This window comes from Haematobia irritans, chromosome 3 (assembly GCF_050003625.1).
Source record: "Haematobia irritans isolate KBUSLIRL chromosome 3, ASM5000362v1, whole genome shotgun sequence".
NCBI classification, from domain to species: Eukaryota; Metazoa; Arthropoda; class Insecta; order Diptera; family Muscidae; genus Haematobia; species Haematobia irritans.
In genome coordinates this window covers 13,442,091-13,464,198 of record NC_134399.1, presented here as the reverse complement: position 1 = coordinate 13,464,198, position 22,108 = coordinate 13,442,091, and the positions used below count along the sequence as shown (strand labels likewise).

At 33.1% G+C, this 22,108-nt stretch overlaps 5 protein-coding genes across 6 annotated transcripts; 2 read left to right on the top strand and 3 right to left on the bottom strand.

Annotated features, from left to right (window-relative positions):
• The first annotated feature begins 737 nt into the window (after positions 1–737).
• On the top strand, positions 738–4,567 carry LOC142229409 (protein MMS22-like). The gene is made up of 4 exons (XM_075299963.1): positions 738–1,187; positions 1,245–1,870; positions 1,945–2,325; positions 2,388–4,567. Exons 1-4 carry the CDS (start codon positions 889–891, stop codon positions 4,469–4,471), a joined length of 3,390 nt encoding a protein of 1,129 aa, XP_075156078.1. The 5' UTR covers positions 738–888; the 3' UTR covers positions 4,472–4,567.
• Positions 4,568–5,518: 951 nt separating this feature from the next.
• mbt (serine/threonine-protein kinase PAK mbt) lies at positions 5,519–9,823 on the bottom strand. The gene is made up of 4 exons (XM_075299586.1): positions 8,617–9,823; positions 7,984–8,104; positions 7,599–7,870; positions 5,519–7,099 (listed from the first exon to the last, which is right to left on the bottom strand). Exons 1-4 carry the CDS (start codon positions 9,766–9,768, stop codon positions 6,626–6,628), a joined length of 2,019 nt encoding a protein of 672 aa, XP_075155701.1. The 5' UTR covers positions 9,769–9,823; the 3' UTR covers positions 5,519–6,625.
• A 2,210-nt stretch (positions 9,824–12,033) lies between these two features.
• Positions 12,034–12,716, top strand: SNRPG (small nuclear ribonucleoprotein G). The gene is made up of 3 exons (XM_075298925.1): positions 12,034–12,191; positions 12,244–12,487; positions 12,558–12,716. Exons 1-2 carry the CDS (start codon positions 12,160–12,162, stop codon positions 12,440–12,442), a joined length of 231 nt encoding a protein of 76 aa, XP_075155040.1. The 5' UTR covers positions 12,034–12,159; the 3' UTR covers positions 12,443–12,487; positions 12,558–12,716.
• A 3,381-nt stretch (positions 12,717–16,097) lies between these two features.
• RpS19a (Ribosomal protein S19a) lies at positions 16,098–17,052 on the bottom strand. Of its 2 annotated transcripts, none has more exons than XM_075298924.1 (3): positions 16,979–17,052; positions 16,631–16,701; positions 16,098–16,564 (listed from the first exon to the last, which is right to left on the bottom strand). In XM_075298924.1, the coding sequence occupies exons 2-3, from the start codon at positions 16,699–16,701 to the stop codon at positions 16,165–16,167; spliced, it is 471 nt and encodes a 156-aa protein (XP_075155039.1). In that variant the 5' UTR covers positions 16,979–17,052; the 3' UTR covers positions 16,098–16,164. The 2 variants fall into 2 exon arrangements, with proteins under 2 accessions (XP_075155039.1, XP_075155038.1); XM_075298923.1 differs by lacking the exon at positions 16,979–17,052 and adding an exon at positions 16,801–16,826 and having other exon boundaries at positions 16,631–16,703.
• Positions 17,053–19,531: 2,479 nt separating this feature from the next.
• Positions 19,532–21,974, bottom strand: LOC142229480 (CWF19-like protein 2 homolog). Its single transcript, XM_075300042.1, has one exon. The coding sequence runs from the start codon at positions 21,761–21,763 to the stop codon at positions 19,658–19,660; it is 2,106 nt and encodes a 701-aa protein (XP_075156157.1). The 5' UTR covers positions 21,764–21,974; the 3' UTR covers positions 19,532–19,657.
• Between the last annotated feature and the right edge of the window lie 134 nt (positions 21,975–22,108).

Here is a 22,108-nt window from a genome sequence, read left to right as displayed (position 1 = left end):
TTTTGATCAAATATTTGCCTAGTGTGACCATAGCCTAGGTTAGGTTAGATGGCAGCCCGATGTATCAGGCTCACTTAGACTATTCAGTCCATTGTGATACCACATTGGTGAACTTCTCTCTTATCACTGAGTGCTGCCCGATTCCATGTTAAGCACAATGACAAGGGACCTCCTTTTTATAGCCGAGTCCGAACGGCGTTCCACATTCCAGTGAAACCACTTAGAGAAGCTTTGAACCGCTGAAAAACTTTTTGGTGTTCGGTCGAAGCAGGAATCGAACCCACGACCTTGTGTATGCAAGGCGGGCATGCTAACCATTGCACCACGGTGGTTCCCTTAGCCCAAGAACAACGATACTGCAAAAACCATAAATAGCTGGGAGGAAACGAACCAAAAAAAAAAAATCAATTCAAATGGTTCTCTTTGTTTTACTATAAATAGTAAATAAAAGGAAGGGCAAAAATATTAACTTTTCAACAGCGACAGTATCACTTTAGGAGACACCAAAAGTGATACTGCCGATGGAACTATAGAATATGACTTTCGGAAAAATATTGGCCTGCTGTTTTCCAGATTCCACATTTATTCCACATCATATACGCAACGATTGTTTTAGGTACTTTAGCTTTTGGCCATTACTTGGCGTTGCCACATTATGCAAACGTTAACAAAGAATTTGCAAAATATGGTATATCACTGAACGTACTGCTTAAAGCGGGCAATTATCAGCTGTTTTATCCATTAAAGATTTGATCGCCTTCCATTTCTCCAATGGATTTTGATTTATTTGAACTCTAGGAAAGGCCAATGAAAAGAAAACTTTGGCAACATTAAACGGAAAAAATTCACAAAAATCCACTCAAGGTTTGATCGTCTACTATTTCTCCAATGGATTTTGATTTATTTGAACCAGACGAAGATGATGACATACTATCAATGGTTATTGAACCAACACAAATGCCAACTGAAGGCATTGTTAATGAGATAATACCGGAACTTCAATGTCAAGGAGAGGATAGCACTAATTCCCAATTCTCAACAGATAGTTTTGTTAATAATGTTTTTGTTCAAAACTACAGTTCCATGAAAAACAAGGCAATTGACGAGGTGTTACTGACCCAATATGAATTTCAAAAAAGACATTTAAATAGTGGAACTGTGAATGGATTCGTTTTTGGAGAAGCATGGTAAGTTTTGATTATTTATGGAAATAGGGAATATATGTAATACATGGTATTTTCCAGCATGAATGTTCAATATTTAATAGCCAGTCTGCGTGAAGCTCTGGGCAAATTTGAAGAGTCGTCTTTCTATATGCGAAGACGTCACATAACACTATTATTACATATGGTCCTGCAAACCACACATACCGAACAGTGGTCTTTTCTGAAAGCTCATCTTACAAGGCTTAGATCACTACTAAATAGCTGCATTCAAACAGAAATATTAAAATGTATATACTTCGCTAATAGCTCCAAAGGCAATAATTGTAACATAGCTGCTTATCATTTGCTACATGGTCTTTTGGAATGGAAATTTTTAGATTTATGCGTTTTACAAAAATTTGAAATGAATAGTCCTGTCGATAGCCCCAACGATGCAGGAAGTAATCCCAAGACATGTTGTCCTCTTTTAAATCAATTGGAAAATATTTTCGATTTATTACTAAGATGTTCGATATTTCACTATTCAAAGAAACGTAGTGCAGAACTTTTATTTTTGTCGCCATTTCCATGTACGTGTATTAAAGAAATATGGTTATTGTTACAATTTAGCCTTGAGAAGTGGGCTGTGAAGACACAAGATGGTGAAGAATTAACATTTTGGAATCTATTCAATAGAGCTATGGTAAAGATTAAAAATAACATGGGTATGTATGGTACATATATTTCTACCATTAATTTGATTAATTCTCTCACAAAACAATTGAATATTTTCCATTAGATACTCTGGCACTAAATAACCTAAATTATTGCGAATTCTTCAATTGGATTCAATATGCCTTAACGCGTTTGCATGGCTACCGATCTAACGGCAAATTTGAGGGCTCAAGCTATAAAAGATCTATGAGTGGCACAAGAGAAAACTATGAATCTTGTGAGCGCATTACACAACAATTCCTTAATGCTAACCCAAGTGAGGAACAATTAAGAATATATATAGGAATCCTTACACCAGTATTGCTCGAATGGTGGGAGCCAAAAGTAAACATTGCTATGGTATTATGGGAACATTTTCATAAAAAGTTAAATTCATCGTTTTATGTGGCCGGGGCAGCCCCATCTAACCTGGCTGTATCATGTGCAAGTGGCCGGGCATATGTTGGTAAGTTCACTTTCATGAAAGCGTTACAAAGTGTGTCACCATAAAATACAATTTTCCCCTAGATAAGTATAGAAATTTACTAAGTAAACCACCAGATGCCAACCTCAGCAGTTATACCCTCTTCGTTGTACTTATGGGAAAGACTCTTCAAAGGCTTTTGGCAAGTCATGCCAATCATCAAGGCCAAAAACTACTTGGTCGAATATATGCAAAATTTAGCCCTCAAAAGTTTTTAGCACTAAACGAGACTGGTATACATCACTTGATAGAATTGTTTTTAGTACTGTCTCTATGTGGTGATTTCAATGATCTTTCTGGCAAATTAAAAGACAAACTTCTATCGATCGCTTTTGAAAAGGTGACGGGGTCCAAACAATTAGCTGTAGCCAAAGGTCATATGGCTTTGTGGATCTTATTTGCCGAACACCAGTACGATTTAACGGATTACATTACGAAACTATTGCAACAATTAACGGCCATACGAAATGACCTTGGTGTTTCAAAAATTATTGCAGATAGTTTATTGGACATTTTTGAGTTTGCCGATACCTTTCAAAGGGGAGAAAGTTTGCTGGTTGGTCCATGGATACCTGATTTCCTAAATAGTTGTACACCAGTGGAACAAGAGCGAACATTGGAAGCTCTACATTTGATATTTGTAAAAGCTCAACATTGTGAACATTTTGTGGAGACCAACAACGATTTGATGAGAGCTCTTAACACCTCTATACTTCCATTTGTTAAGCAACAATATGTTAATAACTTTAGTCGTTGGTTACCAGTGCTAGCTGCAGATTTTTGTGCACATTCCTTTGCCATAACAGATACACAAAACTTCCATAAATTATTTGCCTACTTTACCGAACAACAGGCGGTTGATCGCAATGCAGTTCCACAATTTCTGCTATTAGTTTTGGAATCTGATCGAAAATCTCTCATAGATCATACAACAATTATGCAAATTTGGCTTCGAAGTTTGGTAGTATTAACTGCAAATAACGAGGATGTTTCCAAATTGACAAAAATTGTGATTTGTTTGCCAGAATTTTCATCCATGACCAATCTAGACAATGACGAAGTTTTAAAGGCCAAGGAACCCCTTTGTGTATTTATTGCTGCGGTTGGTAAAACTTATGAGTCCACAATGGACTCTGCAAAACGTAGTGTCATAGCAAATAATTTTAATGCATATATACGTAATTTCGAAAAATGGTTAAATGCAGACTTGAGACTGGAAAAATCTGAATTGACATTTAGATTCTATAGCTTTTTGGCCATAACCATATTCAATTGTCCGAATATTGTATATGTCAAGTCGAAAATAACGTGTTTCTTTCACATCGCATTCACAAGATATATATTACCTACAAGCATACAAATGGGAAAAGCTCCAGAAGGAAAACTAGCTCAGCTAGTACATAAAATATGGCCGGTTTTAGTTCAAGGAATAGGACGTCTAAACTTCAAATCAGACCCCTATATTAGTAAAACTCTGAGTGATTTAATACAAAAATGGACTCCACACTTTAAGATATCTACAAATGCTAAGCAAGTAGCACGACCCTTTATAAGCTGCCTACAAAGTGACAATCACGAGTTATCTTTATTTGTTTTTGAAAAACTTACCGCCTTGTTCTTGTCCACACAACGACGACAAGCTGACCCGAATGCATGTTTAGTTATAACCATTTACCAAGAAGTTGTAGATTCTATAACTACAAATGCTGATGATGCCAATTCAACTGTCCGTTTGCAAACTTTCTTGAAAGGCTGTAGTTTTTCCACTTTGGAACATATCATGATGGTTGACGAAATTGTCCCAAGTCGACCTTTACTATTGGATTTATTTAAACGCCTATTCAACAGCCCCGTCTATCAAAATTCTATATCACTGAAGCAACTTATCAGAGAACACTTGTGTCTATTGACCAAGAAGCATTTGTCTTATTACACGTTCTTCTTTTTTGATCTATTGATGAAACTTTGCACAATATCATATGAAACCATTGAGGGTATAATGCCATTTTTAATGGATGAAATAAAGATCGTGGAACAAAAACGTGGTGCTGGAGAGGATAATCGTATAAGAAGTTGTTTGCAGAAACTTCAGCAGTCTATTCGACAGGCTAAAATGAAAGCTGTATAAAAATCTCCATGTCTTTTTGTTATTTTTTTTTTTTTTTATTTTTGTAACTAATTTTAAGAAAAGAATGTCTAACACAAAAAGTGTTCACTACCTCAACCTCCAGTTTTTAATTTTTACCGTAGCTAAGCGAATTACATTCAAGTAAGAGACTCTATTTCTATAGAAATACAAATGTTGACAAAATTTTCTAAATAGAAATAAAATTTTGACAAAATTTTCTAAATAGAAATAAAGTTTTGACAAAATTTCTATAGAAATAAAATTTTGACAAAATTTTCTATAGAAATAAAATCTTGACAAAATTTTCTATAGAAATAAAATCTTGACAAAATTTTCTATAGAAATAGAATTTTGACAAAATTTTCTATAGAAATAAAATTTTGACAAAATTTTCTATAAAATAAAATTTTGACAAAATTTTCTATAGAAATAAAATTTTGACAAAATTTTCTATAGAAATAAAATGTTGACAAAATTTTCTATAGAAATAAAATTTTGAAAAAATTTTGTATAGAAATACAACTTTGACAAAATTTTCTATAGAAATAAAATTTTGACAAAATTTTCTTTAGAAATAAAATTTTCTATAGAAATAAAATTTTGATAAAATTTTCTAAAGAAATAAAATTTTGACAAAATTTTCTATAGAAATAAAATGTTGACAAAATTTTCTATAGAAATAAAAATTTGACAAAATTTTCTATAGAAATACAATTTTCTATAGAAATAAACTTTTGACAAAATTTTCTATAGAAATAAAATTTTGACAAAATTTTCTGTAGAAATAAAATATTGACAAAATTTTCTTTAGAAATAAAATTTTGACAAAATTTTCTATAGAAATAAATTTTGTTAAATTTTCTATAGAAATAAAATTTTGACAAAATTTTCGGTAGAAATAAATTTTATCTATAGAAATAAGATTATTTGTTTGGTTGAATATTTGATTATTTTTGGCTCGATAGGTTCATATACATATAATGGGAAAATATGATTGGTGTGTACCCTATTTAAGACTGTGATTTTTACAAATTTTCAAAACACAAATTTGGGTATAATTTTATTTTATTTATAGACATAATCATATCCTTAAGGGATCAATAAACATGATGATGTACATAAAATACATAAAGATTTTTTTCAATTGACTTGATTCAATCTAATATATAACAATTTTTTAAAGCCAATGTGTATATCATAAAATTGGAGGATTTAAGGCTCTCTTTAGGAATGTTTGGTAAACACTGTACTATATTGTAAAAATCGTAGTAAGTATTTATATGAATATAAAAAATTGTATATCATAAAAGTATATGTAAATAATTTGCCTTTCATCATATGTATGCATATAAAACAAATTCGTTTATTCGAGGAATATATTTTAGAGCAGGCTTAATTTATATTGATTTTTCGTTGTTGATATTTTGTATTCTGCAGTTTCTTTGCTATTTTAAATATTAGCTATTAAAAAAAGGAGTCACTATTCCAAAGGCACTCTATTTCCAATAGCATTATTTCTGTCTTATTAGTTTTGTTTTTACTTAAAGTAGTTTATTGTTCTGAGGGATGATTGGATTGATATTCTTTAATAATATGAATGAATAACTTTTTTTAATCACCCCTATTCCGGATGTTGTTTCCATTCCAGTCACACGTTGTGTTTAATCCTCGGAAATTTATTAATTTTCCTTAGAATTATTAGTAAATTAATTGTCTTATTATTCTATGAAACTTCTCAAGTCGTTTCGACATTACTTTCCGAATAGGGGTGATTTTTTAAGGATTATTGGCCTTCATAGTTTGACTTTTTTTTCAATTTTCATATTTTTCTTCGACACGGCACTTAGAGGAGATTGTAAAAAAATATAAAAATTCTTAAGCATAAAAACTAAATATATATATATAAATGCCAAAATAAAATCATAAATAAAAAACAAAATTAAAATAAACAAAAAGATATAACACTGATTAAATGTATATGTTTAATTAGTACTGCCAATATGAATACATTTGGGTTAGAAGAACAATACTTTCTTTTTTGTAAGAGGGGGAATGTGTAATTTACGTCTATGGCTAATAGACACATTTAAGTAGCCATATTTGTTACAAACTAAACTTTTCCATAGGGATGAAAAATAACTGTGTGTGTGTTTTCTAATGCTGCCTCGAGTTACGCATAAGTGGTACCAATAATGAGGGTGGCCCGGCTTGCCTCAAGAAAGGATGTGCCAATAATTCCGCTGCTGTTGCTCTTTGCGCTGGATCACGTACCAACATGCGATCTAGAAACGATTGTAAACGTGGCGATACTTTATGAGCATTCTTTAGATTTGGCGGCTGCATATCACGTATGCGACGCATAGCTTGTAATGGAGGCTCATTAAAGAATGGTGGTTCGCCATCAACCATTTCAATTACCATAATACCCAAGGACCAGATATCAACTTCAGGACCGTAAGGTAAACGTGATATTACTTCAGGAGACATCCAATATGGCGTACCAACAAGCGATTTACGTTTGGGCAATTCTTGTGAGACTTGGGCGCAAAAACCAAAATCGGATAATTTCACGCGACCATCAGCTGCCAATAGAATTGAATCGGATTTTATGTCACGATGTATAACCCCCTAAAACAAAATACACGCATTAAACAATGATAACAATAAAAACCTTTAATTTCTATGTTAAAAAAATAAATTATGTTTATGCTAATTATGTTGCAATATCTAGATTTCAGAAAAAAACACTGATGAAAAATCAGAAATATATACTAAAACATGAAGACGTTTATATATTATGTTTTTTTTTTATATTATGTGTTTTTTATATATTATGTTTTTATATTACGTTTACGTCTTCCAACATTTTTAACAAATTACAATATTATTTACATAAAACTCAAAAATATGATCAATTCTGCTTTTTCAATAAAAGCTTGGTATTATTACAAGATATTAAAACTTGTATGAGAATTGTAATCAACATAATTGCACAAGTCATAATATGTGACCATAAAAGGTGTTATCATAAGTTAACGCATAGAAAGACAGCATATACAAAAGAAAATGTACAAAACAAAACAACATAGATAAAATAGAGATATCATTTAAAATTCTTGTCACGCACCTGTGAATGTAAATAGGCTAATGCCTTTAAACATTGCTTACACACTGTGGCTATTTGTTCCTCATCCATTCGCGAATGTGTGACAATGTCGGTTAGGGCTCCACCTTCTAAATACTCCATTACCACCCAGAGTTCATCGTTGACCAAAAAACTTGAATATGTCTCAACAATATTTGGATGATGATAGTCACGCATAATTACAACTTCATTGAATAGTAGTTCACGACGTTGTTGTTTGCGTAAATCCATTTTCTTAACAGCTACTTGTCGACCTATTGTTATCGAAGTGAAAGTTTGTTTTCATCATAAAAAGACATTAAAGTAATATTTGTAAGAAAATATAAAACAAAATAAAAAATAATAAACAAGTAAATGTATCACTTACCTGTAGACTTATCAGTGGCAATGCAAACAGTGCCAGTTGAACCTTCGCCAATTTTCATGAAATTTTCTAGGTTTTCACGTGGATCGCCAGCAGAGACAACCATTTGAAGGGCAGAACGAAACTATAGGACAAAAACAAATAAAAGTAATAAGTATTTAAGTATTTAATCCAAAAATACTTAAATGTAAAGCCTTACAAATTTTGTGTCTCAAAGTTTCAGTTTTTTAGATGGATCATTTAGAAAAATCAATTTTAGATGAAAGACGATGAAAAGTTAATTTTTGATTTTTTTAAATTTCAAATTTTGACTAAATGAGAGTGAAAATCCAGTTTGGGGCGGTTTTGAAAAACATGCAAAATCCAACAATATGTTACGTTTTCTTTTATTTTTGTAACACCAATTTTACAGAAAATTAAGTTACCAATAAAAGATCAGGATATTAAATTATATCTGGCAAACAACTGGTTGTAATTTTTGTAGCCCAGTGTAATTGATACCGATCTAGCATAAGTTTTTAATACTGAGTGCCTAGTAGAATACAATTTTAAATGTTTCGAATCAAATCAGGTATTTCCAAATGTAAATTGTGGGGGCGGGTGTTATATTTGTTTTATTTGCTTAACGTTTATTACCTGTTCATGCGTTAAACGTTGCTCCTGTTTGGGTGGTGGGGCTGTTGCTGTACTACCACCAGTTGCACTTGTGCCTCCTATGCCGACGGTGCCTCCGCTCGAACTGGAAGCCCGTGAAGCAGTTTTGCCATGTAAATGCATTTGGTGTGGATTTTGATTTTGATCTGGCGCCATTAGGCTACCAGGTTTTCCCGGTTGTTGTGACAAGAGCTGCTGTTGATGATGGGCCCCATGTGGAGGCAGAGCCGGTGGTGCTTGTTGTCCATGCATCTGGTTTTGAGATGATGGATACATAGGTAAATTATTCATAGCAGCGCTATTACTGTTTATATGCTGTCCATGGGAATGGGAAGAAATGTGTGAATGGGTTGAACGTGTATTGCTGGCAATTGAACCAACTGGTGATTGCTGACCATGCATATGTGGTGGAGCTCCTGGACGAAATTGTTGTTGAGACCCAACTTGTGTGGTAAAATCGGTACGCACTGCCAAAGGGCCACCAACAGACATTCCATTTACATGTTGTTGATACATTCCATGAGTGGCACTTCCACTTTGTTGCACACCTGCTAAAGGTGGTTGTTGGGTTTTGTATCCCGAAAGGTTAAAGTTCATATTATGGGCCGTCGATGTTGCACCGACACTCGACACCGATTCTCTCTCCTCTGGAACAGCTGGAGGCACATTAGCATTTCCCCGTAGATCGCGTCTAACTCTTGGCGGACTTGAACTCCGCAGTGAGTTCGATCTCGCAACATGAGAAGTTTTTGGTAAAACTATCCCTCCGCCCATTGCCGATCCATTGTCCATAACCATGGGACCCATTCCAATAGCACCAGCACCGCCACTAACTGTTGTTGAGTGGTTAGCTATGCTACTATTTAAGGATGTTGTATCTGCCTTGTTGTTATTATGGTGCGGTCGAACTATAGTCTTCAAATCCAATATTTCTGTTGGTGTGATCTCTGATGGGTCTACAAGTGGAAGTGGCCTATTTGTTGACTTCAAAATCTGATTGTTACCCACGATACTGGCCCATTGCATGGGAAGACCCACATAGCGCTGTTCTCTTTTGTCAAATCCAGTATGTACTCGATGCTCAAAGTTGCTGGGCATTGAAATTAAAGGCTTTTTCTTTTTCTTTGAAAACATATTTGCAAAACTTAATTAATGGCTCGTTTGATATACGATAAAAATTACCACTGTGGAATAAAAATTACCACTTATCGATATATTCGATAATTGATTCAGCGCCGAACCGGTTTTGCAACAAAACCCAAGAAATACCATCACTGGCGAACTGCTTTTAATCAACTTGTTTTCAAACGCTTTTCCAAATGTAATTTATATAAATTGGCCGCTATGTGGCTTTAAATTAAATGATGAAAATAAAAACAAATAAATGATTATGCTAAAATTCGAGTTAAAAAAATCGCTTTATTAATCTAATTAAAAGTCAGTACTTTTAAGAAAAGTAATCGTGAAAAATTTAATAAAAAAAATTTAAAATTTAATATCCACTTTAATGCTTAGTACTAAGTTCGTTTCTGCGAAAAACGAATATCTTCATCTATCTCCGTAAATAGGGTTTCAAACCCAGGGATGTTAACTTATTTATGCGAAATAATATGCCTGCCTATTTTTTCGTGCGAAAAATCCAGGGTTGTATAAATACGTGTTTGAAAATACTCAAAACAAAGATTTCGCATTTATTCCGCGCTAACGTTTTTAGTATGGAGTATAACAGTTTTTCGCACGAAAACGTGATCTTAGTACTTAGACTTAAGGTAAGTACTATGTTCGCTTTTCGCGTTGAAAATTTCGTGGTTACTTTATTAAAGCAGTTCAATATAAAGTAGATGGATTAACTTAATTGAGGTGCAGTTTCTTGATCCTCTAGATTTCGGCAAGTTTTCAAGGGAATATGTTTGTTTTCATTTATAATATTGATTATTTCAGAAAAAGTCATCACGAAAATAAAGTGATTTTCATCTCGAAAACCGAACATTGTACCCACCTTAAATTGGGATTCACTATTTGTCAATAATATCCCAAACAATTTTCAATTTGATGCGCCGTCCAGAATATAAGTTATTCCGGACGGATTGTCTGTGCTTGTAAAGAATCGTATTGTGTGGCCAATCGATTCGAATTGTCGGCGATAACTAAATAATCGCAAAATGTGTTATCGATCACATTAACAAGCAGCAGTATCAATTATGCGGTCGGACATAACTTAAGCGGACATTACACTGTCGGATAAACAATACGTCAGAGGTTCGTCTATTTGTTGTGTGTACTTCGAGTTTTGCCCTTACACTGCACGAACAAATATGATGACAAAACGAAGAAGAAGAAGCATAAACATAAACAATGAAGAAGTTCGAAAAGTTATGGGTGAAGCCTTTTTTAATAAAAAATGGAAGAAAACAATAAAAATCCGGGTATATGTGGATTTATATATTTGTTAAATTTCCACTCAGAATTGCCGATCCATCATGAATTTCATTGCAGAATTGCTTATTTTTATTATGAAAATGAATTTGTTCTTGTTTTACAAAGTAAAGTCAAATTAAATAAATGTAATGTACACCTAAAGACTTATGCCTCTCAACCAGAAAAAATTAAAGTTGTTTCGATTTTATACCAACACATCCTCGCAACACGCGAACATGACATTATACTAGCGGATTTGTTGCCGCAACGTGTTGTGTTGCAGGGTTTATCCGACCGTGTAAGTTTCCCTTTATTATGTGGACAACATCTTGAATATGTTCGACACGAGCATTGTCGTCCGGATAAACTTATAGACTGGACGGCGTATGAGAAATTTAATAAAACCTAAAACAACCTCTAAATGAAATTCCTTACCAACAATTATTATATTTATTTATTTTAGCAAAATTTCGTTAGCACAATGTCATCGATTGCTTGTTTTTTCCTTAAGGTGAGTACTATGTTCGAGTTTTTCACCAAAACACTAAATTAAAAGGGCAAAAATATATATGAAGACGATAACATTTTTATCAAGTCTCTTCAAATTATGGATGGAAAAGATCCAATGTATTGATTGTGACCCATTTAATATTTCGAAATTAATTGATTAAAAAAAGTAACCGTGAAAATAAGCTGGTTTTCAGCTTGAAAACTGAACATAGTACTCAGCTTTACTTAGTAAATTAAACTCAATGCACATTGGACGGATAGCTCCAAATTATGAACATGTTTTATATTATTGCATATGAATTTGTTTTTTCTATCCAATAAAAATTCCCAACGGATTGAATGCGCAGCCAGTTTTCAGCGCCGTGATGAAACATGGCGCACACTCTAATCGGTAGTTCGGATAAAACTACCTCGTCTGGTAAGAAGCGTCATGTCGACAATCGTCGACGCTTTAAGCCCTAAATTAGGACAATCCATTGTTTGTGATTACTTGGTAAACTGTCAGGCGTCGCCATATTATACATAACGAAACCACCACGCTTATATTAGTTAAGCAGCTTCTTTTATTGTTTTAACAATTTCACAAATTCTATAAACATGTCGAAAGCTCATCCTCCAGAATTAAAAAAGTAAGTATCTTTGTAATTAATAATGGCCATATTCATAATAATTTACTGACAGGTATATGGACAAACGCATGTTGTTGAAACTCAATGGCGGACGTTCAGTTGCCGGTATCTTGCGTGGCTTTGATCCATTTATGAATGTCGTACTGGATGAAACTGTGGAAGAGTGTAAAGATAGTACACGAAATAATATAGGAATGGTTGTAATTCGTGGAAATAGCATTGTAATGGTGGAGGCGCTGGACAGAGTTTAGAGGCTTGAAGACAGCATTTTAGTTAAAATAAGTTCCCAAAATATGGTATGTGTATGATAAAAAAATATTAATAAAAACTAAAATTTTTCAAATACATTGTTTCATTTTCTTTTAGAAATTTATATTCGTATCTCCCTTGGCTTGAATAAATCTTATTTTCAAAAATAGGAATGAATAATTGGTACATGTATTAGTTATAATAATAGGTTTGTTTAGAGTACAATTTAAATGTCGATAATATACGCCCGCAAGAAGGAAAGTACTTATTGCACAGGCTCAATAGAGAAATTTTGTATAAGGATAGTTTAAGTATAGTTATAAGCTTCACACTTACCAATGAAAATCATTTTGTATGAAAGGTTCTATTTAAAATTGGCGTTTAAGCTTGTTACAAATCTCGCATAAGAATTCGTAACATTGAACTTATCGTATGGACTGAATTCATTCTTGACAAGATGATGTAGTATCGCATGTGATTAGTCAATCATAAAAAAGAGATTTGTTTTGAGTATAATTTATGTTAGAAGTAATTACACGCCCGCAAGAAGTACTTATTGCATAGGCTCAATAGAGAAATTTTGTATAAGGATATATTCTAAGTTTAGATTTACAACTACCACTGAAAAGACATTTGATATAAGTTCTATTTAAGATTGATGTATATTCTCCTTACAAATTTCGAACAAGAATTAGTTAAAATTTAAAATATTGTGTGGACTTAGTTGAGTCTTAATTAAATTTGTATTATTATTATGTATTTATTTATTTGTATTCACACACAACACGATATAAAACCGTTTTAGTTACAGTGTGTGATTTGTAAAGTACAATCATTACATACACAGACATGATATGCTTTAAAAAACTACATATAATAAATTAATAATGAAATATAATAAGAACTGTTAATATAAATAATAAAATAAAAACAAATGACTCATATTTGAATTGGCGGAAGCGAATTCTATGAGCTCCCAGCTGCAACTTATAGAAATCGCTTCAGCCAATTCAATTTAAGTTTGGAAAATATTAAACGCACACAAGAAGTCAACAAACTAATTGCATAGGCTCAATAGAGAAATTTTGTATAAGGATAATTTTTAAGTTTAGTTCTATGATTTACACGTAAAACTGTAAGCGGTAATTTTAGATTAGTAGTCCTATTTACGAATGGCATAAATTTTCCAAAATTGGTATCAGAATTCGTAAATAGTGAACTGTAGTTGTATGGTAGAAACGGAACCTTTAAATATGAAAATAAATAATAAAGAAAAAATTAAAATGCAATGCATATATGGAGACATTATTTTATACTAGGGTTAATACCATTTTTTTTTAGCTTTAAACACGCTTTTATCAAGCGATTTCCTTCAATAAGCAGTCTAAAATTGTGTATAGTATGGACATAAATATTTTGGGAACAAAACAATGAAACCCCCTGTGCAAAGTTATACCGTTTCGGCTATAATAAGAACTAATTGGTGACACGCTTGCCCAGCTAAACCTACCCAACTCATTACCAGATCACTCTGGATACATCCCACCTTAGTTGCACATTTCCTTGATCTGGATTCAAGCTGAAGTACCAAAGCGCATATCAAAAAAATGGATAAAATTGCAATTCGTAAATAGTGAACTGTAGTTGTATGGTATAAATGGAACATTTAAATATGAAAATAAATAATAAAAAAAAATTGAAATGCAGTGCATATATGGAGACATTTTTTGAGCATTAAACACACTTTTATCAAGCGATTTCCTTCAATAAGCAGTCTAAGATTTTTTTATAGTATGGACATAAATATTTTGTGAACAAAACAATGAAATCCCCTGTGCAAAGCTATACCATTTCGGCTATAATAAGAACTTATTGGTGACACGTGTCACCTCTTCGCTTGCCCAGGTAAACGTACCCAACTCACCACCATATGACTCTGAATACATCCCATCTTAGTTGCACATTTCCTTAATCTGGATTCAAGCTGAAGTACCAAAGCGCATAACAAAATAAAAATGGATAAAATTACAATTAAATAGTCAACTGTAGTTTTATAGTATAAATGGAACATTTATATATGAAAATAAATAATAAAAAAATTGAAATGCAATGCATACATATATGGAGACATTATTTTATACTAGGGTTAATACCATTTTTTTGAGCTTTAAACACACTTTTATCAAGCGATATCCTTCAATAAGCAGTCTAAAGTTGTGTATAGTATGGACATAAATATTTTGGGAACAAAACAATGAAACCCCCTGTGCAAAGTTATACCGTTTCAGCTATAATAAGAACTAATTGGTGACACGCGTCACCTCTTCGCTTGCCCAGCTAAACCTACCCAACTCATTACCAGATCACTCTGGATACATCCCACCTTAGTTGCACATTTCCTTGATCTGAATACAAGCTGAAGTACCAAAGCGCATATCAAAAAAATGGATAAAATCTCAACAAACTGTTACAACAACAACTTGGATGATTAGGATCCAATTCGAAAAATATGTTTTAATTATAAATATAAATTATTGAATATGATCTGTTTTTTCATTAAAAGCCACCATTAGTGAATTTTCAAAAATTTCAAATATTTTAATTTGAAGAAATTGTCCCCTAATATATACAAAAATATTGAATTCTATTGACCAACTTCCAATCTTTGCGTATTCCGAAATCTGGATTGTGGTTTAATTCCTACAGTAGTCAATTGGCATCATAATACAAGATACCAGTTTACAGACTGATAACGTAAGACTATTGATAACTTTTTGTATAGGCTTAAAAATTATTAACTTTTGTTAATATAGCAATGCTGACTTTTTTCACCCCCTTTTTGATAGAACATTTTGCGATTTTTGACGACTTCCATTACACTGAATCGGAGGTAAAAACAAAATCATGATCATTACCGTCATTATTGGATTTTTTGTTGTTGAGCACAAGAAATTGTGTCTACAAACTTTTTTGTAAACTCGATGTTTTCGTTTGGATGAAACAAACAAAAGAGAACTTGAGGACTATTAAAACAAAATAAAAACCTTGCCTTGTATTTCTTCAAAAATCTGAATTGTTCTTCAGTTAGGTTTTAAGTATATTTGAGGTCTGGAATATGCAAAGCCCTCATTGGTTGTTGAACATTTTTTATAGGCACAGATACGGCAAAAAATTATCAATTTTCTAGATTAACAAAAAAAAAAAATAGTTTGAAAATCAGAATCACACATGTAGGCCTCTATGGGATCGTTAATATATGGAAGCTTTTTGTCCACTTTATTGTGGGTAGTACGTTCAATTTTATGCGCCGAAAACTTATTTTCGAATTAATTAACTGAAAGATTTGATACAAAATATCATCGTGGTTCGTATATTTGACTACATAGTACTTCAATTTCGAGTTTTTGTTGAAAACACCAACAGATTACCACCATGTATAGTTGTGATTATCATGTATATAACATTTTCCTAAGTGGAACTTAATTTCACTTTCATTTTGCGACACTGAACCTAAAATTATTAAAATGGTAGAATTCGAAATTTTTTGTAGTCGTTTATAAAATGCCAGTGAACTCCAATTCAACAGGTGTTGTGAAAAAATTGTTTGCCTAATGTAAATTTTAGATTTTTTAGTTGCCCAAATACAAAGACGTTAGATTTTACTTAATTACAAAAGTATGGATCTTTTTATTCCCGTCAACAATACGTATTGTTAACCCAACATTTATTCGGAGATGACAATAGGACCAGCTACTTTGGTTGCTTCACGTTGTTTGGAAACGATTTGATTTGCAATGCGATCCAAATCACGTTGACCCATTGGAGTCAATTTACGGCCACCATCGGGGTGCTTTTCAATAAGGCGGGCATGTTCCAAAGATTGTAAAGCTTTGCGAGCAGCACCATCAGCTGCACGACAGAAGTGGGATGGATGGACACCGTTACGTTTGCGACCACCATAGATTTTGGTGATGGAACCAACACCAGCTGGGCTGCGGTGGTACAAATGACGTAAAATAGAAGCACAACGGATATAGAACCAGTCGGGATCATAAGGTGCCAATTCCTTGTATTTGGCAGTCTTAATGATATCCATTTGATCGGGAACCTTCAATTTACCAGTCCTGAAAAATAAGAACAGCTTTTAAGTGCTATGCAATGTTAGGTTCCATGTTCACATTTGGGCTTACTTTTTCAAGAAGCTGGCTACAGCCTTGACGCAAGCGTGTTGATCAATATCTTTTACAGTAACGCCGGGCATCTGAAATTTATTAAGTGTTCAACATTAACACAACATTTCATACAAAACACCAATTCACGTTGTACACAAATTTTTTTTTCGCCATACATGACACACGTTTGCTTGACATATTGTCAATTTTAAAGGCAAAGGGCTATCAATTTAAGTCATTTCACAGTTATTACATTCTGCCTAGTTTCTAAAACATGTTTACGAGTCACATATAACTTTTAATTATTTTCGGGCGCGTACAACGTGAATTTAATACAATTTTTCTAAAATTTCTCGGCAATCATACCTTGCTTGACAGAGAGAACCGGAAGAAAGGACATATTGTGTTAAGTTGGCTGTAGTTTTTATTTGACAGCTGACGGGCTGGTAGATGGGAAGAGTTCAGAAATCAATTTTTTCACACTAGGCAACATGTTCAGCCGAAACATTGCTACATAAACGTAATGCTAATACCATGTTCACACTAGGCACGAAATTTTCTTAAAAGGTATCATGACTGAATAAAGAGGTTGAATCACGATTACAAAAATAAAAATTTCAATATATTGTTTACAATTTTAAGAAGTCAAAATCAGCTGATAAAAGAATCGTATGGCATTGGTAAAAGTGGCAATTATTTATTCTTTCAATTGTCCTGAAAAAAATAATTCAAATCCAGAGAAAAGTGAAGTTTCAAACTTAATTGCGTCACCTATGAGTGATTGTAAAGTGGATAATTTATCCGAGAAACGCCGATATGAGACAAATAAGACTATAATACCCGCCAAAAGTTAAGAATGGAAGCCAGTCAAGTGGCTCTTCGCCAGCTATTAACAAAAACAGTTCATGATGCAGTTTAAAGACTGATGTGCGTGGTATTTTGGGACTGGAATATGTTATCAAGATACTAAAGTCATCTTCGAACAATTCTCCAGCTATGAATGCGAGAGTTGGTTTTAGATGCATTTGCTATGCAGTATTTGGAGAGCTGTAACCACTATAAACGTATGATTTTGACATCTTAAAATTTTGTCGAAATAAAAAAATTTTAATCATATGGGTCCATGATTTAACCTTCTGGTTCAGCCATAAAAGGTATTTTAGCCCATCTACATAAATTTCAGTAATGTTAATGCCATGTTCACACTAAGCACGACATTTTCTTAAAAGGGATTTTAGCCTATCCACATAAATTTCAGTAGATTTTCAATAAGTAAATATCAGTGAAATTTTGGTTCTAAATATAGAGATTTCATGCAAAGTGAGGAAACATCTGATATCGAAATCTGGTCTGGGGAAATTTCGGGTTTAGAGCGAATATCAAAGATGTTTTTATGATATATAAACAATATGTTTGGGTTTAACAAAGTCTAGTTCGCTTGTATTGACCATAACTTACATCTAAAGAATTTTTTTAGTAGAGGCTGCAGAAAAGTCTGCTAAAACAACAGAATGTCTGCTGAAAAAGGGAAAACAGTCACTGTTTGCTAAAATAGCAAACATTGTCTGCTATATTTTAAACTCCATTACACTAAAACATGTTTTAGTTTGGCTGAAACTAATAAAAATGTCAACTTAGGAGCTATCCTAACACAATTAAAATAATATTTTATGAATTTCTATAGAATTGACCCAAAAATCTGAATATTTATGTAATTGAGGGAAAACAGCTAACAAAATGTTTGCTGATCGTATTTAGGATCTGTAAGTAGTACAGTACAAAAATAAACCAAAAATTACTTTTGGTTCTTAAATATGCTTTGGGGAAAAATTTATAACTTAAAAATTGTATGATTTGTTGATATAACAGCAGACATCGACTGGTGTTTTTAGCAGACTTTTCTATGAGTGTTTGCATTAAAATGGTTGAATTTCACTTTTTTTGTCATTGTCAAGTTTTTATACGTTCTGTGTTAGAATTCTGATTTTTTTTTATCTATAAAAAGAAGAAATAACATAACAACTTTGTTATTCGGCTTTATAGTCAGACTCAATAAGAAACTGGCAACAAGTGCTTTTATTCGTGAACGAGGCAAAATATCTGAAAACAACTTCTCTTTATTCCACATTGAATTTTTAAAAATGTTCACTAATATATTTTTTGATTTTTGGTTTTCTTCAAATAATTTATAAGAAGCAATTTACTCTTGGTGTTTCATGAAATATCAAAATGTATTTTCTAACAGTAGCGATGGTAAAATATTTTTACAGTTTTCTGTCACATTTCTCATCATAGTTGACAATCATTATATAATCGATGATAGCAATGGGGATAAAACCGAACCGAAAAATAGTTTTTAATTACAAAAGACTGTTCTACAATTTTTTAAAAATTCAAACATAAGTGCCCGTTTTAACACTGTGGTCGGCCGGGACAGGCTTAAATAGTCTTAAATTAAAGGGAATTTCAATAAGATTGAGAGTATCATCCCTTCTTTTTTCATATTTCTTTTAAATTAACAAATAATTTTTGCTGTTTTATAATACTCTCTCATTCCATTATTGCCCGAACTATATAAAAAAATTGATACAAATAAAAATCCTTATTTTTATTTACACATTTCTTGTAATTTTCTCTTAAATGTATTTTACATATTTTACCACTGGCTAGGTTGTTTGTCAATTGTGTGTAAAAACAAACATGAAAATTCATACTGTTTAAATAAATATTTTGAATAAAAGTTATCATTAAAACATGATTTCCTTTAAATGGAAAGGATTTAATTTGGTATAGAAAAATTTTCCACTACTTTTTAATTATATATATTTTTTGATAAACAAATTGACTCAATTATTATTTTAGTTCAAAACGTAACATATATCAATTTTTTTTTTAAAGATTTTTCGGATTTTATAAAAAAAAAAAAAATTAAGCAACATATTAGTTGATTTATTTTTTCAACTTAATTAAAGTGTTTGCAAAAGTCCATTCCTTCCGTTTATTATCATCTTGTATATACATTTAGGAAAGGCATAATGTATATCTCTACTTTGTACAATCATATTTTTTCCACCATTCGGCAAACATTTTGACTTTTGTTATAGCATTTTGTTCCTTTTGCTGACGACGCCATTTATTTGGGTCTAAATGCAGCATTCCCCCAATAATTTCCTGGGCAAAGTTTGGCGGGAATCTATGTTCATCTTCGATAACATGGGCAAAGCCTGAGTCCATTCCAAAATTAACCCAAAAGTAAGGCAAACCTTTTGGTATACAACTTCTCAAGGATTTATTGCGCAGCGAAACCAGTTGCTTATTTACGCTCCACTCATGCTCAGATTCTTCAATTGCCTTTTTAAAATAGAATGGTGCCATTTCACCATCGCTCTCTTTTATGGGTATGCAGTGAATAGTCAGATGTGGTCTTCGATGCAGTTTATTGGCAATCTCGAAGAAAACGACATCTTTATGTTGCGCTGCAAACATTCTTGTTAGAGCTTTGCGGAAATCGTTAATTTCCTCCCAAGTGTCTTCATCTAATTGAGTGCAGCAAGTTGAATGTTGCGTCGGTACTATCACGCAATGACCGGATTGTAGACCCTGATACCACGGCAGAGCTAAATAAACTTTTTCTCCCACAGATACTAGAAGTTCCTTTTGCATTTTAGTCGAATCAAAACATTTATCGCAATTGTCCAAAGCAGCTTCCATTTTAATGTGCTCTTTAATAGCTCTTTCACGTTCTTTTCTTTCTTCGCGGGGGGAGTCGTCCCTGCTGATTTTGTCGGCAAAAATATCCTCCAAATCATCATTTGGATTTTTATTTTTGGCAGCGATATCTGCAAATTGTAAATTACTATCCGAGGCTGTGGTATATTTTTCTCTCTCAAACATTTGTTTAATGTCGTAGCGATCATCATCGGCAAAGTAACGAACCCTTTGGCCATCATCGTCATGTGTTTTAACCCGTTTTTGTTTTTTCTTTCCCCCACCGTATAGATCCCTAGGATCTACAGTTTTTGATGATGGCAATGGACGACTCTGACCCTTTTGATCGGTATGCGTAAGAATAATATGCTCCTCTTTCGATTTGTTTCTTGACCTATCCATTTTTCCCTTCTCCTCATTCGTGACTTCCTGCCTTTTACGTTCCTTGAAGGCATTTCTCTGTATTCGAGCATTATCTAATTTCTTTTTTAATTCCTCCGCAACAGCCATATTCCCCATAATTTCAGCTTTAAGAATTTTTGCTCCTAATTCATTCATCTGTTGGTCCGTTAGAAAATCGGAAGCTGATATTTTTGTTTCTTGTGTTTTGTCTTTTTCGTTATGACTGTCATCACTTTCCGACGAAGTATCTTTGGGACTAGGTGATCTTTTTCTAGGTTGTTGTTTGGTCTCGGCTGTGGACGTTGTGTCTGTGTCGCGTTTTCTCCAACCTTTCGATGTCGAAGAGTTCAAATATGATGGACCTGAATATCTAGAATTTGTGTTTTGACCATCGTCATCTTCTTTTGGCTTTTGGAATGCTGGTAAACCAGTACCTGTTGTTTTCCAGTGTGGATTTAATTCACGAGTACTTTTCGCGGGATCATATACCTCAATCTTTTGTTTTTCCTTAGGCTCATTTTTTCGATCACGTGAAAAGGTCTTCAACATCAAAGCGTCTGTCATCCAACTATCTCGTTGCAAAGTTGCAGCTTGGGGTTTCTCTGCTTCAACCCATTCTTCTTTACCACCTTCTCCATCGTCTTCACTGCAACTACTACTATCTTCAGATTTGTGTTTTCTCTTCTTTTTGTGTCTTTTTGCTTCTTCCTCAGATGTGATGGAGGAGTCGCAGCTTTCGCTTGTCTCACTATCATCAGACGATGATTGGCGTTTGCGTTTCTTTTTGGACTTCTTTTTCTTTGAAGATTTCTTGGAGCTTTTCTTCTTGTGCTTCTTAGATTCTTTTTCCTTTCGTTTAAGCTTCTTTTTTACAGAGGGAAGAATCCAATTTGCTTCTCCTTTTAATAATCTACTTGCATCTCGGTCTGCTCTTTGTTCGGCTCGTTTCTTGGCTTGGTCTAGCAATTGCTCCCGGGCTTCTCGTAACTCTACACGGGCCTTCTCTTTTTCTCGCGCACTTTCAAATTGTATATAACTCATACTTGGATGAAATTCCCTCTACAAATTGTGGAACTAGATGCCTTCCAAGCCTAAATGCTTGTTTGTTTGTTTGCTTATAGAAATGTCAGTTTCCAATCTTCAGTTATTATTTTTTTTTTTCTTCGTCTTTAAGGTTACATCCTTAGAAAATTAATATATACTAAGTTTAAGAGCAAATAACTTCAATTATAATAGTTCTAAACACAAACTAGGAGATGGAAATTGGACATCTTACGTATTTCGATAGATGTATGTTTTGTTATTGATTTTTGAAAACGTATGAAGATAAATTATTTCGGATCAAAAACGCTTTGAAATATTTTGCTTGAATCACCCTGTAATCAG

Bases quoted from the DNA above. Each gene is read 5' to 3' on its own strand.
- LOC142229409 (XM_075299963.1), top strand. From the start codon at position 889: ATGGATTTTGATTTATTTGAACCAGACGAAGATGATGACATACTATCA. The intron at 1,188-1,244 runs GTAAGTTTTGAT...GGTATTTTCCAG, and splicing joins TTCGTTTTTGGAGAAGCATG to CATGAATGTTCAATATTTAA. The intron at 2,326-2,387 runs GTAAGTTCACTT...ATTTTCCCCTAG, and splicing joins AAGTGGCCGGGCATATGTTG to ATAAGTATAGAAATTTACTA.
- mbt (XM_075299586.1), bottom strand. From the start codon at position 9,768: ATGTTTTCAAAGAAAAAGAAAAAGCCTTTAATTTCAATGCCCAGCAAC. The intron at 7,871-7,983 runs GTAAGTGATACA...CGATAACAATAG, and splicing joins TGCCACTGATAAGTCTACAG to GTCGACAAGTAGCTGTTAAG. The intron at 7,100-7,598 runs GTGCGTGACAAG...ATTTTGTTTTAG, and splicing joins TAGCCTATTTACATTCACAG to GGGGTTATACATCGTGACAT.
- SNRPG (XM_075298925.1), top strand. From the start codon at position 12,160: ATGTCGAAAGCTCATCCTCCAGAATTAAAAAA. The intron at 12,192-12,243 runs GTAAGTATCTTT...ATTTACTGACAG, and splicing joins CATCCTCCAGAATTAAAAAA to GTATATGGACAAACGCATGT.
- RpS19a (XM_075298923.1), bottom strand. The intron at 16,565-16,630 runs GTAAGCCCAAAT...CTTATTTTTCAG, and splicing joins GTAGCCAGCTTCTTGAAAAA to GACTGGTAAATTGAAGGTTC.
- LOC142229480 (XM_075300042.1), bottom strand. From the start codon at position 21,763: ATGAGTTATATACAATTTGAAAGTGCGCGAGAAAAAGAGAAGGCCCGT.